The following is a 17,642-nucleotide window of genomic DNA, read 5'->3' as shown; positions in this document are numbered from 1 at the left end:
GATATAATTTCAACACATAAAAAACAACTGTATTACTATATATTTGTAATGAATAATCTAAAAATGAAATTAGGGAAACAACTCCATTTATAATACCATCAAAAAGAATAAAATATTTAGGAATATATTTAACAGAAGAAGTACAAAGTTTTTTTTTTACACTCTTAAAACTACCAAAAAAAAAAAAAAAAACCCCCTAAGGAATAGCTAAGCAAATGGAAAAATACTGCATGGTCATGGATCAGAAGACTTAATATTGTTAAGATAACAATCTTCCCCAAATTGATCAATAGATTCAATGCAATACCTATCAGAATGCCAGATGGCTTGTTTGTAGAAACTGACAAGCTGATTCTAAAACTCATATGGAATTGTGAGGATCCCAGAACAGCCAAAACAATATGGTTTAAAAGGAACAAAGCAGCAGGACTCATAGTTTCTGATTTCAAAACTTACTACAAAGCAATAGGAATAAGAAAAGTGTGGTACTGGCATAAGGATAGACCTACAGATCAACAGGATAAAACAGAAAATTCAGGAATAAACAATGTAACTATGGTCAACTGATATTCAACAAGGGTGCCAAGATCATTTAATGCCAAAAGAACAATGTTTTCAACAAATGGTGACAAGCCCACTGGACAGCCACATGAAAAAGAATGAAGTTAGATCCTTATCTCAAACAATATACAAATATTAACTCAAAATGGATCAAAGAACTAAATCAAGAATTAAAACTATAAAATTCTTAGAAGAAAATAGAGGGTTACAGCTTCATGACCTTGAATTTGGCAAAGGATTCTTAGATATGATATGAAAAGCAAAAGCATATAAGAACAACTAAAATGGATAAACTGGATTTCATCAAAATTAAAAACTTTGTGCTTCAGAGAACACTATCAAGAGAATGAAAAGACAACCAATACAATGGGACAAAATATTTGCAAATCATATATCTGATAAGTTACTGTGTTTAGAATATACAGAATGCCTGCAACATAATAATAAAAAGGCAATCCAATTTAAAAGATGGGCAAAGCATATGACCAGACATTTATACAAATAAGATATATACAAGTGGCTAATAAACACATGGAAAGATGCTCATCACTAGACACCAGGAAAATGCAAATCAAAACCACATGAGATGGCACAACATTGTAAACTGACTATGCTTCAATAAAAATACATATACAGAAAAATACCAATAATTTATATTAAAAAAAAAACATGAGGTATCATTTTCACCCATCAGGATGGTTATAATAAAAAAGTCAGATGATAGCAAGTGTTAATGTTGATGCAGAGATATTTGAACCCTCATACACTACTGGTAGAATGTAAAATGGTACAGCCAGTTTGAAAATAGTCTGGCAGCTCTTCAAATATTTAAACATAGAGTTATAGTATGATTCAACAATTCTACTCCCAGCTATGAGTGTGTGTGTGTGTATGTATATATATGTATAATACTCAACAGAAATGAAAATGCATGCACACAAAAACTTGTACACTAATGTTTACAGCAACATTATTCATGGTAGCCAAAAGGTAGAAACAACTCAAATGTCCATCAAATGAGGAATGGATAAACAAAATATTATTTGGTCATTAAAAGGGATGAAGTACTGACACATGACAAAACACTGATGAAGTACAGAAACATTATGCTAAGTGAAAGAAGCCAGTCACAAAATACCTCATATTCTATGATTCTTTTTATATGAAATCTCTAGAATGATAAATCTATATACAGAAAAAGCAAATGATTGCTTAGGGCTGGAGGGAGGTGTAAATGATGAAAGGTTGACAGCTAAAGGGTCCTGGGTTTCTTTGTGAGGTTATGGTTACACATATCAATGAATATACTAAAAGCCACTGAATTATATACTTTAAATTGGTAAACTGCATGGTATGTGAATGAAACCTCAATAAAGCTGTTAGAGATAAAATACCTAAATAAATAGAAGAATAGAGTTTTGAGAATGAGTTTATATATTTTTCACTTGATGTAAATTCAAATGACAGGTATTACCTTATTATGACTATACTTTGAAGTCTTCCAAGTAACTAGATTATAACAGAACCTATTATATTTGTAGTTAAAAATAAATTTAAAGATCAACAACAGAGCTGTGTGTCCCTTGCTTTTCCTGAGATATTTCAATGTATTATATGGATTACTAATTTCCTTCCAAAACATAATCCTATTCTTTCATAGACTAATGGAACTTGATGGCTTACAACTGTGGTGATCCTATGTGAAAAATGCATAGGATTTGAATTATATTCCTAAGTGAATTAAAGAAATTTTATTTCCAAAAGTCTTTACAAATTTGAAAACTGGTTTTGCCAAAACCAAATATATAAATATAATAAAAATACAAGCTTAACTCAAGGTATTTTGAGAAACATTAAAGTACACTTTTAACATTAGGTGACCACTGGCAGTGCTGACAATATAGCAGATTGTTTCAATTAAACTCAGTTTAATCACTAAAACTAACATTTAAAATGATACTCTGTTAAATGAAGTTTACTTTTTTATTCTATTTGAAATACCTTTGTGGTTATTTGATAGAATGCAGAGATGTAGAGTTTATTTTTCAAAGAATATTTAATAAACTTTAAGTAGGAATTTAGTTTCATTTTTATTACAATAATCTTACAGTCTTTTTCATACTGAAGAATAATTTAGGTATTACAGCAATGTATTTAATCTTTGTAAAATGGGTAAACCTACCAAAACTTACCTAGAGTGTTAGCTATTACTAATAAATATTTACTATATGTTTATGATCACTTTGCATTAAACAGTTGTCATGGAAGGATTTAGTGGATATTTGTCACCTATTTGACTGCTAATTATTAGTAAATATTACCAAATCAGGAAAGTCAGAATTAGGTGGAAGGAGGGAGAGAAGGAAAATAGTGTTCCTACAATATGCATTCCCAGTATGTCTGTCAGGTATCCCTTGGGAGAGAAATTGGGTCAATAAAAGATGCTAGAAACTGAAGTGATAATTTTTAAGAATGAGGGTTTTGAGCTCTGTGTAAGCGGATCAGCAAAACCAACCCAGGGCTTTTTGTTTAAATGTCCTTACACATAGTCTTCACGGGTGGCATAGAACATAGAGGAACTTCCACACTGGGGAGGTGACTTAGATAAGTGCTGCTGGATCCACTAGAGTTTTCCTGCCTACCTATGACTATTGAGGTCTGTAACAACATACTCTTCCTGTTCATAAATTTCAACATCCTCAGAACCACAAGTAGATGAGATTTTAAATCAGTATCTACAACCAGGTGAAAGTGCAGGTTTTATGCAGTCTGAGGCTTTCACAATTTAGGGATCATTCTTCAAGAGAAAAGAATGTAAAACTACAACTATAACAGTAGGTGTAGGGACCAGAAAAGGGGGTCAAAAAAGTGAAGAATCAGAAAGTTTATGCTCCTTTAGTATTACTGTGAATCTGCACCTGAAATCACTAAATGTTTCAGGAATATTTCATGGCCAGATTTAATAATTCTTGTGCCTAGAGATGAAGTGCTTTAATGGTGATGAGATTAGAATATTATTAATAGCCAATATGTATTAGGTATACCATATAGCATTTAAATTCTTAACAAGCGTTATCTCATTAAATTTGCATCTACGAGAGAAGAGACAGGTGCAATTATTTTCTCCATTAGTGAAGAGCTGATGAACACCTGAATTATAACAGTGGCAGTACAGAAAAAGGAAAGGAAATAAATGACAGAAAATTTTAGGTCTACAAGATGAATTTCAGGTATGGGCTCAAAAGAAGGAAATTTCAAGTAGTATGCCCAGATTTTTAGGATAAGAGATAGGTCAAGTCCTACCATATGAAATGATAAAGATTATGTAACGAGAAACAAATAAATGGAGAATTACAGTGCATTCATTTTGAATTTGAGGGATATATCTCTATATTTACCTACCTACCTACCTACCTACCTATTTATACATCTGTATGCATATATATCTAGGTGGGCATGTCTAGTTTGCCTCTGAACATGTAAGTTGAAAAAAGAAGGAAAAGGGCAGGAATAAATACTGGTGATGTTAATGGCCACTGTAATTTATGGGAGTGTACAAAGTCCCCTAGGGGATGCATAAAAAGGAATAATAGCCCCAGTAGGGTAAGAAGAGCCTTGAAGATTTCCATATGGATGGAATAAACAGAACTCACAAAGAGACTAAGAAATTTTGCCAAGGGGATGGAGAAGAAATGCAGGGAACAAGGATAAAGCCTTACCTCAAATGTCTACAATTCTAAGAGTAGATTCTTAACCATTCAGGTTGAATGCTACAGAGATCCAGTAACATGTAGACAGAGAATGGTCCACTGAAAGCAACTAACTGCATTGCTACAGCAGTAGCACAAGCTAGATTGGAGAAGCTAAGAAATAGTCATGCAAGAACAAAAACTGCAAATGTAGATCCCCCTACTGAGAAGTATGTTTGCCAAGGGAAAGGCATGAATTTCTTTCGCTTTTGAAATGTGAGAACGCTTGGGAGCTGAAAGTGAAGGGACTACTCTCACAGAAGACGGAGCTGTGATAAATATGGAGAAGAGCCCAAGAACAGGTTCTGAGATAAAATAAAAGATACATATAGCAAAGTTGATAGAGTAGATTCCTACTATTCAGAGACTAGTATGAAGGTGATAGGAGGGTTTAAGGAAGAATATGTGTTCATGTTGCCCCTTTTCTTCCAAGAGAGAAAAGGTGCAGTCATTTGCCCAGAGGAGGGTGGATATGGGGAAAAGACTGGAGTGAAGAGGATGTCTGATAAGATGGATAACAATGTGAGGCAAAAATATCTATCAGGAGGATTAAAAGAGAAAAAGTATACAAGCCAACCATCACAGTGCTTTGTGTACTGTTAGTGCTCAATAAATATTAGACCTACCCCAGTCCAATATCATAAAGGAGTCAGAGGATCTCTGAGATCTGGGAAGTGAGACAAGTGATGTTTCTTTTGCATGGGAAATTGTTATATATGTACATCTGTTGGACAGAGTTTGATGCATCTATTATGGGCACATGAACTTTCTTTATAGCTTCATTTCCTTCCAGTGAAAGCATCACAATGTTAAATGGTAGAATGGAAAAAATATTTTTTCTAAGTGATGGAGCTGAAATAAATATGGATGTAAGTAAATTATTTTTTAATAATTTTGGCAACAGCTATTGTTAATCAGAAATGTGGGATTTTCATTAAGAATTTCAAAAAGGTAAAGATTGCTAGGCAACATTAATATGAAAGGGCAGAAGACGTCAAAACTAGTTTCTTTTAATGAGTTTAGAATTTTGAGAGATTATATGATCTTATTTCCGCTCCTTTCCTGAAATTAGCAGGAACACTGGGCTATCTCTACTTCTCCACATAAACACTTGTCATTTTTTCCTTTTCCAACCCTCCCGTAAAAACAAGATGTATTTCTTTATTACCATATTTATTGGTAGGACTTTGCTGGTATGTTCTATTGAAATTGGTTTATGCCATAAAATTAAGTTTTTTAAACCTTTAACTCTAATATTCTTTATCTCAAATTCTAATACAATGTTATTTACTAAAGTTAAAATGCTGACATTCTTTTCCTTTTATGAATCAAGTCTACTGCTTCACAACCGAATGTACATTGTTAAGGATACGTATTTTATTTGACCAGCTACTATCTCAATTTGGAATATTCTGTTTTTGTAAACTTACTTTATTTAAATGTATACTGAAGGAAATGAAAACAGAAACTTGGGCTGAAAGCTTCCTCTATAAACTCAACTGCACAGAAAATTAAGTTAGACATGAATCATGATTGGCCAATTATACTGTAAAAGTTCTATGCATAATCCTTTAAAATTGTTTGCAGTTCTATTTTTTCTTAATTTTCACAATAATCTTCTTACTGAAATGGATAGTTAACAGTGAGGTGAAGGACAAATAATAGTCTTAGAAAAATACTGAGTGAAAGACTTTTAAATGTAAACTACTTCACACATATATAATTAAACAGCATCTTAATATACCATAGTCTTCATTCGTAAGCCTATACTGTGAGTTTCATGTCAAATCTATGCTATGTATCCTTATTTATGTTTTCTTAGACTGAAAATTCTTCAATATTTGAATTATCCTCTTTAATCAACTGTATTAATGTTAGTTCTATTTGTAAACACACCTATAAGTGCCTCTCTGTCAACACTTACCCACTGTGTTATGAGAGCTACTTATCTGTTAGTCTTTCAAAGGGATGAATATGGAAATCTTCATGATTTTGCCCAAAGGAATTAATGCTCAGTAGTGTTGATGAATAAATGGCTGAATAAATGAATAGCCTGGACTGACAATCCTAGCTGGGTTTATAATGCACACAGCTTTACCCAGTTATCTCAAAAGGGATTAAAAAGTTTTGAAAATAAATTCTTTATTTAAAAATTCAACAGCCCATTGAAAAGCTGGAGGTAATAAAGATTAAAAAAAAGACAAAAACTTAACATGAGAGGTTTCAAGCTGTCAGCTGGTCAAAAGTGCCCTCACACTTGCTTGTCCAGCTCAAGATTTTATTTTTATTTTCTGTAATTTGAATGTGCAGACAGGGCATTTACTCTTCAGTTCGCCATAGGCTCCAGCATCCCTATTTCTGTAGATTAGACTCAATTCATAAATCCTTGTTACCTGCTTAGTCACCTGGCATTTGAATCTGGGATCTCAGATCTCCTAGGAAGGCAAAGTGAACAGACTACCCTGTACCTTATCATTTGCAATCACCATCTCAGATTTAGAAATATTTTATAGTTAACACAAAGCCATAGTAAAATAACAAATGAAAAGTCCTAGTAAAGAAATTATATTCCTATTATGATCCACTGCTTTGAAAAGAAGTGCAAGAAAAAGTATAAATTAATTTTGAGTACTTTAAATTATTTAGTCATATAGTTTATATCTTATCACTTATAATTAATAATGTAAATGTATTAACATTCTGTTAAATCTGGCTTAGTCCTGCCTGATCACAAATATACAGAATAAAAGAAACCAAAACTAGGTATCCAACTGAAAAAGGCCCTTGTCCAGATGAAAGATAAATTACTCGTAAATAGCACTGTTCTCTGGTATCTCCTGTTGTCAAAATCCCTCCCATCCTTTAGAGGCAGCCTCAGACTCAACTTCAGGGCAACTTCTGTAACCAAGTTCACTATAAAAGCAAGAGCTCACATTTCTCAAAGTGCATTTATTGTCTTAATCAGATAACCACTCTTTAACAAGGACAGGTTGGCAAACTTCAGTATCAGTATTTGGCACCCAAATTCAGTAAGTAATTTAAATGACTATGATGCATATTGGTTATTTATAAAGTAAAATATCAGTCAACAATTGGTATTTATATAGCTGAACTATTTCTTCAATTATATTAGGAATATCCTATTAGTTGAAATAATCTCTTCTTCGCATTTTAGTATTTCACAGTACCTGAGCCAGTGCTAGATATTGCAGTCTCCACGTTACTGATTACCTGTTTTATTTGCAGAGTTAATTCCTTGAGATTGAGTCAATTTAACTTGAGTTCCCGGAACCTGAGGAATGCAGACTGTGTTGGGGAAATTAAAATGTTGTGGAAGGCTTAGTTCTGTATTGTATGAAATGGAATTTGGCTTCTTCAACTTTGAAATATTAAAGAGTGTACAAGTCTGTAAATAAACAGAGAGTAAAATTGGAATGTAATTCTCTTACTCTTTATCTCCAAAACACAAAAGATAGCGTTAAGTATTTAGACTCCATATTTGGGGAAAAAAAATCCCTCAAGAGATTGTAATCTGTTAATTTCTTTAGACATACTATTATTTATTTGGTGGAAGGCAACACTAACATGTTTCATAGACTCAAGGGAGTCATCCTTTACTAAGAGATGCTCAATATCCCATGCTTGAATCCTTTCAGTGTTGAGGAATTCACTGTCTTAGGAAGAAATCATTCCACTGGTGAACAGCACAGAGGAAGTACTTCCCTCCGTGAGTTGAACCTTGTGTTCCTTAATATCTATGCATCAGCTTATTCTTATTAATAGTACAGTTAGTCCCCTCCCTTTTGCTAATGACAATTTGGAGAAAAAATATTTATGTACATATAAGACCAGGTCCTGCCCCTCCACCAACCTCCAAACAACCCTTTCAAATAGGTTTGAATTTTCAGCCCATTCAACCGTGACTTATATAATGTGAGTTATAACTTAACCCCATACATACGCTCCTCTGGACACAATCTAGTTCAATACCGTCCTTCTTAAAATAGGACACTGAAGATAAACCCAGCTCCCTAAGAGTGAGCTAAGCAATGCAAAGCACAGAGGTATGCAATCACTTATTTTTATCAGGACGTTTTACTGCTAAACACCGTAGTACAGCGTAATGGTTAGACCAAGACTTCTCGAAGCTAGACTGTCTGCACTTGTACCCCAACTCTAAGTCAGCTTGGCCAGGTGATTAACCAAAGCCGGAAAGTCTTCATTTCTAAGATACAGGCAATAGTAGTTCACACTGCTTAGCCCTGGTGGGAGTATTTAAAGTGTTAACAAATGCCAGATTCTTGGAGCACATTTTAATTATTCAATAAATGTTGGCCATCGTGGTCATCCCCACTGTTGTCCACATCATCATCATCAGCATGACTGCAATCATGATATCATTACACAGCAAAAATAAACTTTAGTTCCCCTGGCAATTATCTCATTCACTGGGTTCATTATCTGTAAAATCCACAAGGATTTTTTTCTCACAGAGTCACATTTTCTCCCTACTTTATTTTGGCAATTAAAATCATGTAAACACAGAAATAGAAATCAGTTCACTCACACTTATCATTGTTTTGGTTTATTTTTCTAGTCATTATGAACATATTATCTATTTATATCAGCAACTAGTTCTCTACCCAAATGTGTATCATCTGCCTTCTGTATCTGCAAGTCATTCAAAATACTACGTACTGACAGACTCTCTTCTCTTGATCAAACTCTAGTCAGGTTCCTCCAAGCTCTCTTCTCGACTAGGCCTCAATGTTAGCCTATAAAAAATGCATTCTCAGCAGAAAGGATTTTGTCCATCTATTTCCTTCATCCATACACACTAAGAGACTTGAACCAGCACTAACATAGTTTCTAACAGCTCAAGGCCATATCCCTAGGATGACTCAGGTCCCCTTTTCCAACTAAAAATTGGCACCTGGCATCTGCTTCTAAAGGATGGACTCACACTGGCACTTGCCATCTACCTCTACAAGGGACTAAATTATGATCTGCTGCAGCTGCTGACCTTCAAACTCCCAGAAAGGAGTTTGAGGTGGGGGATCAGGAACGAGGAACTCCATGCTCTGGGAAAACTGGTGGAATAGGCCTTCAGATAGTCAGATATTTTCGGGAGAAGATTTTATGAGCCCAAATTCTAGATATGAGGGCATCTCCTCATATCTAGATCTAGAAAGGCACTAAAATCATTAACAGTGACATCTGCTCTTTGACCAGCAGTAACCTTCACAAGACTACCAGCGACCTTCTGCAAATAAAAAAATGTGTGCTTGATTGCATGTACTCCCACTTCACCAAAATCACATATATCCTGACTTTCCCTTTACCTCTTCAGAGCAGGTCCTCAGAGCTACCTGAAATGCTGTCTCCCAGCTATAGTCCTCATTTTGCCCCAAATAAAACTAAACTCACAACTCTCACGTTGCACACAAGATTTTATTTCAGTCGACACCCTTAAAGTGCCTACCTGGGAAAGTTCAATGCTACCAGGATAATTAACTGTTCCAGCTAAAATCTGGGGATAGGCAGATAGGCTTCTGAACCCCTCCTAGAGCAGTTACTTTAGAAAGCTTGCCATTATAAATCCTTTCTCTCCCCTTCTGGGATGTAAATCTACCACTGGAGATGTATTCTCAAGGACCCCAGAGCCCTCTCTTTGAAATGCAAAAATTCATGGAGAGAATGATCCCAGGCAGGTGGGTACTTAGTTCTAACTTGCATCACTACCCACCTCCTGTCATAAAGATTCCAGAAGTTTATTCCTCTTGATAAGCATCAATTAACAAGTCCAGGTCACTTCCGTCAACTCCCTCCTGCTTCCTGTAAATTTATACTTCCCAGACACTGCTCATTGTCCCTTTAAAACTCCCAGTTATTTCTGTTACAAACAGCTTAGTTCATGCTGGATCCTACTCCCTGTTGCAACAGTTGCTGAATAAAGTCTATCCTTGCTTTATAACTAGGGTCCAGCTTTGCTTATCATTAACACTACGGACAACTACTCACTATGTGATCTGGAGTGCACTTAAATTATACAAAAACCTTTTCTTTATTCTTCTAAATCCTCACCAGGAGAATCTCTTAGATTTCCTTTTTTAAAATGACAAATTTCAAAATTTCAATGAGTTTCCTTGCCATTTATCCCAGAGAACACACTACGTGGCTTTTAAACCATAAACTTGAGGAAGTTAATAGAAAACATAAGAAAATACCCTTGCAAGCTCTGCATCCTTCCAGTACCACTGAGTGTATCATTAGAGTTAGTTTATTAATGGCCAGGAGGATATGGTTTCAATACATGAGTGCTAAGTAGTGAAGTACCAGAAATTCACGCTCCTGACAAAAGATCCTGTCTCTCTGGGTACATTAAGTAGATACATCATAATGCTACTACCTTATAAATATTCCAAAAATTCCAACTGTACATCATTGTAGAATAAAAAATTAGTCATACATGTCACTTTTCTTTGGTAGAAAAGTGATTACGTTTATTCAGTTAGATTTAGTTCTAAACAGATTTATTTCAAAATGATTTTAGATTTTGTTACAAGTTATTTTATGCTATAACAGAGAATTCTAGACTTTCACTTATTCCCTTATACAATTTCATGGTAGTAAACTAAGAAATGAACGTATGATCTACAGGCTATGCAGGGAAGGAAAAGAATAATGGACTGGGAGGGAAAAACCTAAGCCCATTTCTAATCTGTCACAAATCTGTGTCACCTTGTGCTACTATCTTACTACTCTGGGGTGTTTACAGGTCTCTAAAAGTAAGAGGTTTGTAATACGTGTCTCTGAGCGTCCAGCTTTATTTATTTTCTAGCTTGAAAATACAATAATGTCTCTACCCTGATCTAGGCTGTGATCTCTGCCCTGTCAGTGAGGGCAACTTAGGTCTTTTTATGCCTTGGCCATTCCAGTTTTGTGTTGTAAGTGTAATCCTATCATCTCTACCTTTTTCCATGGGGTCACTGAAATAATTTGAAAAGTGCACAGAAAAGCATTTGAGGGAAAAAAAAAGTAAAATATTATGCAAGTAGGGGATGTTTTTAAAATTAATCTTGTTTACTGTTCTGCTGTAAAAATATTAGCATTACTATATTTCAAGAGTGCACTGATAACTGCACTTGAAAACAAACCTCTGTAACTACATGGAGAGAAACAAAATAAGGTGCTACACATTCTCATTTTCTTAAACTGGCACATTCAACTTTTCTCCAGTTATTTTATGCATTTGGAGATTTCTCGCTGAAACAAAAAAATGCATGATATTCACAGAATTCAAAGAAAACAGTAATTTCTGGGTGAAAACTCAATTTTTAAATTTAGAGACTACTTTAAACATTTAAATTTGAAAGAAGTCAAGATTTAATCATAAATAATAACAACAATTATTATTATGTCCACCAAAAAATTCAGAGAAGTTGAGCTAGAACTGTTCAGAATTCTGCAAGCTCCCCACCCCCCCAACAAAGGACAAAACCGAGCAGTTAATCATTGGGACAACAGACTGACAGACTCAATGCCTGATACATATTCCTGAGTTGATTTACAGATACTGTAACTGCCACCAGAGGGAAAAAAGTTAATTGCATGATGACCAAAATGCAGCCATGACATAAGCTTCTCCACATTGAGCAGTACTTGAATCTATGGCCAGAATACAGTTCCAAAAACTAGCCCTAAGAGAAGAGGATTAACATTTTTGCTTATAATAATCTATATCTTTGTGGGCATCAAAATAATTGTAATTTGTTCTGCCCATATATGTAAGTGGGGAACTAAAATTGTCAGCAAAGAGATGCTATGGACCCATGTTAACATCTTCCACTCTGAAAACATGGTGTGCTATGTCAGCATGAAGAAGTTACACAAGACGGAACTTCACTCCTAATTCCATAGAAATGGAGTGATGTTTGACAGTGGGGAATTGAAAGCAGCTCTTTTGCCCCTTTTCTGTTCACCCATTTCTATCCCCTTCTAACCTTAACCTAGTTAAAGGAATGAGATCACTAGGAAATTGAAACTAACTTCTGACTTATGCTCTCCCAAATGCACACCATGCCTTGTCTAACCTGTTGATTCTTTTCCTAGATAGAAAGAATGAAAAATGAAGCAGTTAAAGAATTACTAGCTCTCTACTCCCAGTAGCCCCGTAAGCAATCTTATAGTCAGATCACATGGGCAAGATCACATCTGAAGAGTCAACCAGTCTGCATAAGATGGAGAATGAAGCAGAATCCAGCCTCCCACCTTGATGATTCACTCAGATTCTTCCCCCACCCCCACCCCCATTTTCCCCTTTAAAAACTGTCATGGCTGAGCAGAATATTTGGAGCTGGTCTCTAGACATGAGTTCACTGTCTCCCCAGATTGCTAGCTTTTCTGATTAAAGCACCTTTCCTTTCTACTGACACTTGCCTCTCAATTACTGGCTTTTGAGCCGCAAGCAGCCAAATCTGAGTTCAATAACACAGACATACAGATACCCATCCTGCAAATGTGGGAGGGAAATAAGGATAAATCAACAGAAAGATGATTTTGACTGTGAGAAATCAGGCTATGAGGCAATGTGGATTGACCTCAGCCTATACAACGAAGACTACAGGTTTAAGGTGCCATTTGTTTGTTCAGGCACATGTGCAATTCAAATTAAACAATGACAGCACTCCTCACGCACAAGACATTGAGGGAGAGACAAAAAACAGGTCACAAAAGTTTTGAGATTTCTAGAAATTCACAATCTGATAGGAGAAATAGGTAAAGAGAAAAATAAATCCGCTACAAAACATAATTTGGTAAATGCACAAAGAAATACAAAGTGTGCTGGATTCCAGGGAGGAAGCTAAAAGAATAGAGAGAAAGACAGAAACTATATGCATACATAAATAATAGAAAGGAGATTCATGGACATTTAAATAAAATATTTTGGGGGAAGGGTATAGGTCAAGTGGTAGAGCGCATGGTTAGCACACATAAGGTCCTGGGTTCAATCTCCAGTACCTCCGCTAGAAATAAATAAGTAAACCTAATCACCTCCCCCAATAAAAAATTAAAATAAACAAACAAACAAATAAAATGTTTTGACAAGAGGTAAGAATGAAGGCAATGAATTTAAAGGAAAAGAGAGAGAAGGAGAGAGCTTAAAGTTTGAAAAAGCCCCCTATTGAACATTTTTATTGTAATGGTGCGCTGAAAGTTGAACCAAACCCTTCCCAAATGCACTGCTCTGTAGAAGAAGTGAGCATTTTGGTATGAGCTGAAGAGAGCCATTGGCTTCTTCAATGTCCAAAGTGGATGGGTTAGTCTGGAGGGTGTTCAGAGTCTTGGCCCTGGATATTTTCCAGCTAATGAGAACTCAAAAAATCCACGTCATACATAAAATATGCTCAATGGTTAGATATCAGTGCTTAGACTGTACTGATTCTAACATTCTGACAAATCAAAGAAGAAATCACCCCTATAATGCCAAATCTTTTGTTGTATATGTAAATGAAGGTAAATCTTAAAGAACAATGATGAAAACATTTTGCATCCATTTCTTCAGTGAACTAAGATTTAATGACTTCCTTTGGCTCAGGACACACTTTTCCAGGCACTGGTGATATGAAAGTTAAGTAAACAAACATCTTCTCACAAATTCCCTTGCTGGAGATAAGAGTAAACACACAGATATACTACTCTCAGACAGTAAATGCTACCTGAGGAAATTCAAGTGAGTTTAGGGTTTGGAGAGTGGCTCATAGAAGTTTAAGGGATTTTTAAAAAAATTCTAAGTTGGTAAAGCAGAACCTCACTGGGAGCATTTTTAGCAGACCTGAAGTTCCTGAGGGATGCAGCCTCTCACGGTCCAGGGAGGAGCAACAAAGGACCTGCACAGGCCATGGGGAGCAGGCCTTCCTCAGGTGTTTGAAAAACTGCGAGGAGACCTGTGCTGAGCGAGGGACAGGAGGGAACGGGGTCCAGTGGAGACACTGAGATCAGGGAGGGGATGGGTCTGACTAGGAGGGTCAGTAAGACCATGGGAAGGATGTTGGTTTTCACCCTGATGTGAGCTGGAAAAGCCAGAGGAGCACGTGATCAGGTTTATGTTTCAGAGGAATCATGTTGGCACCTTTGTGGAGACTGACGGTACCTTATTTCAACTATAAAATAGAATTCAAGCTGTAATAATGGAGTCTACAGTAATAGTCATGGTCATAACAACGTCTTATGTCTAGAGAGCACTTATCATATACCAGCTACTATGCTAAGCATTTTATATAATTATTTCACTTAGCTTCCAAGGATTACCAGTATCTGCAAATTAAAAACAGCAAAATTGAAGTCTGAGAATTTTTAAGCAACCAGCCCACAGTCAGACAGCTGGACAGTGTTAAAGTCTGGATTCTCAGCCTGGTAATCTGACCCCAGGGACAATCGTCTCTAGACCCTTAACAGAATATCCTGGGCAACTTTTAGAACATGTCCCCACCCACCTCCTTCCAGAGACTGATATTTAATTATTCTGGAGTGGGGCCTGGGCACTGGTAATGACTTCTCCAGGGCATTCAGATGTACAGCTAGAATTGAGAACTTGTGTGAAATGACCACTATACTGTAATGCCTAAAATTACCCAGTAGAATGTTTTGTTTCAGATTTATTATTTAATGAGGTCAAAGAAAAAAAAAGCAAATGAGCTGCCCTGGGGAAAATCAGCTTTCATCATTTTCCTACATAAAAATGTTACGATGAAGTAGTAAGAGCCCTGTCTATTTTTAAAGAGAGATTAATTTAAGCACGTCTTCTGTCCTCCGTACCCACCTCAATCTTGCTCAGCCCCAGGAGGGCAACGGCCACGCGGATACTGCTGCTCTCCAGAGTGCCGGTGATCAACCTTTTCTCATACTCTATCTTCGATATCTGTTGCTGGGCTGCAAAAGTCAAGGCTTTTTCCTTGGCTTCATTTATCAGTGGCAATTTAAGGTCCACAACCAGGATTTGATGGAATTTGGATTTCAGGTATAGAACTGGATCTTTGTTAGTAGGCACTAGGGGAAGGAAAAACATTTGTGACTGCAATGGTTAATTTATACCCTTGACACTGTTATCCAGAATGGACTTGGGAGGTGTGAAATATAACACTGCAGTCAAGGCCTCCATTAACCAGGGGGAAAATAAACAGGAAATACATTTTTTATAGTCTTTTTTTTTTCACTTTTTTATAGTCTTAATTAAGTAATTCAAGAGTAAGTCTTCGGGAATTAAAGATACTCTACTAAAGAATTCTAGTCAAGTGGTTCTTTCAGAGACACATCATCACCTTGCTAAAAAAAATTCTGTGGCCACTGTATTCCTATCAGAGATGAGAAGGCAGGAGGAGCAGAAACAAATGTAAAGGAAGACATCTGTCAAGGACTGGCAAGACCTGCCATTTTCTTTCGCTAATAACCTTACACTGTAAACTAGAACGTAGGGGAGAAGTACAGGTTATACTGCCGTCTACAGAATTTTGACACTGTAGTTACTTCCAGATTATTTGGAAACTGGAAGATTTTGCTGAGTAAATATTCTAAATGCCAAATTTCAATACTGACCTGAAGACTAAAAAATATTCTAAGAAGAATCACAATTGCCTTTTTCTTACTTGTTAAAATGGTGCTCTATTCTATGGATGCTGACATCATAAAGTTAAAAGGGAGCCTTTGAAAATGGAATCATATATGGAAAAACCTGCTGTGAGGATGCTTAGGTGACTATATGAGGCCCCATCCTTCAACATTATGAATGAAACAAAATGCACAGATACTCTACCTTTGTCAGGAGAACTGCTGAAGTCAAGTGGAGTTGAAGAATCCAATGGAAATAATCTGGAAGGCAAGGGGAGCATACCTTTTCCTTCCAAAACATATATTAGTTCTCCAATCTGAAAGACAACCACACAATAATACATTATAAAAGCTCAGGAAAAGGATAAATCTTTCACCTATAAGCTGTGTGCTATAAAAATATGCATCGTGCATTACTAAACAACATAGGCCCTAAATCGATGCAGAAGGGTAAGGATTAAATACAACCCTACCAAAGTACGAGGTAAACTCCGCATGCAACCAGAACACAGAGATGGATTAAGAACGTCCCAGGATGGCACTGACAGCACTTAATCTTTATAGCTACAAATATCCTCCAAAGAGTGCTAGCTTAAAACAAACACTCAAGCACATGAGAAAATCTTTTCCTTCATTCTGTGATTTATTGTTGGATGGGAGTGACATCATTTTTGTAGGGTGTCTGAGTCCCCAAGAGTCTACATGTCAAAGTGGGGGTTTTGAAACTGTGCATGTGAGGGTCTGAAGATCTTTCAGGTAAGAAGTAGAAAAGACTAAACAGAGAGTAAAAATAAAAGTGAGGGCAAGGCAAGGGCAGCAACATGACAGAGTGAAAGATCAAGAGAGGTGGATAATCCTGGTTTTCATTCGGGCATTGGCATTTACTAGCTACTAATAAACCTCAGGCAAGTTTACTGAATCTCTTGAGTGCCAGATTCCTCCCTTATAAAATGGGATGAACAACACTTCCATTTTAGGAACTCGAGATTAAATGAAAAAGAAGGAGAGAGTCTCAAATGACATATCATACAATCACAATGGATAAACATTATTTAGATCTTGATTCTTCAAGGCAGCAGAATATGTCACCCCAAATAATGACTGTAGCAGTTCAGGACATGCCACCTAAAATATGCTGCCTTGGTATATTGATTATTTGAGCTGTAGCCACCTAAAAAACAGCAAACACAGAGAGAGGCTTTCTCTGAACTGCCCTTTACTGCCTAAAGACAGATCCTCCAAAAGGAACTCAATTATCATAAATCCCTTCCCTGAGTTTGATCAACCAGGGAAGACTGACTCTTGTCCCAGGAAGAGACTAGAAGTTGACATCATATCCAAACATTGTCACAAACTATCGTATCTTTTATCTACTCTTTTAAGAGCCCATTCATCTTTCCTAAAAATCATTTACTCATCTAAGTGGCTGCAACATTCCTCTCCTTTCCCTATTAAGATGGCATATAAGCCTGAATTCAAAGCCACCTCAAGGAGTTACTCCTTTTTCCTTGGGTATCTCCCATGTATACATGAGGTATACATGTTAATAAACTTCTGTTTTTCTCTTGTTAATCTGTCTTTTATTACAGGGGTCTTAGCCAAGAACAACTCAGAAGAGTAGAGGGGAAATTATTTTTCCTCCCCTACACTGCAAACAAAGAACTTTAAAATGAAATAATAATAGTAAAAAAATACACAATCATGAGACAATCAGGGAAATATGAA

At 36.1% G+C, this 17,642-nt stretch overlaps 1 protein-coding gene across 1 annotated transcript in view; it reads right to left on the bottom strand.

Annotated features, from left to right (window-relative positions):
• CFAP47 (cilia and flagella associated protein 47) overlaps positions 1–17,642 on the bottom strand; it is a 359,639-nt gene that overhangs the window by 139,789 nt on the left and 202,208 nt on the right. Inside the window, exons 40-42 of the mRNA XM_032474648.1 lie at positions 16,123–16,234; positions 15,133–15,359; positions 7,542–7,716 (exon numbers count right to left, since the gene is read on the bottom strand). Coding sequence (XP_032330539.1) covers positions 7,542–7,716; positions 15,133–15,359; positions 16,123–16,234 — 514 coding nt within the window. The remainder of the gene's footprint in view (positions 1–7,541; positions 7,717–15,132; positions 15,360–16,122; positions 16,235–17,642) is intronic.

The sequence above is a fragment of the Camelus ferus genome, chromosome X, assembly GCF_009834535.1.
Source record: "Camelus ferus isolate YT-003-E chromosome X, BCGSAC_Cfer_1.0, whole genome shotgun sequence".
NCBI classification, from domain to species: Eukaryota; Metazoa; Chordata; class Mammalia; order Artiodactyla; family Camelidae; genus Camelus; species Camelus ferus.
Note: the sequence above shows the minus strand (reverse complement) of the source record. Positions and strands in the feature narration are given on the sequence as shown.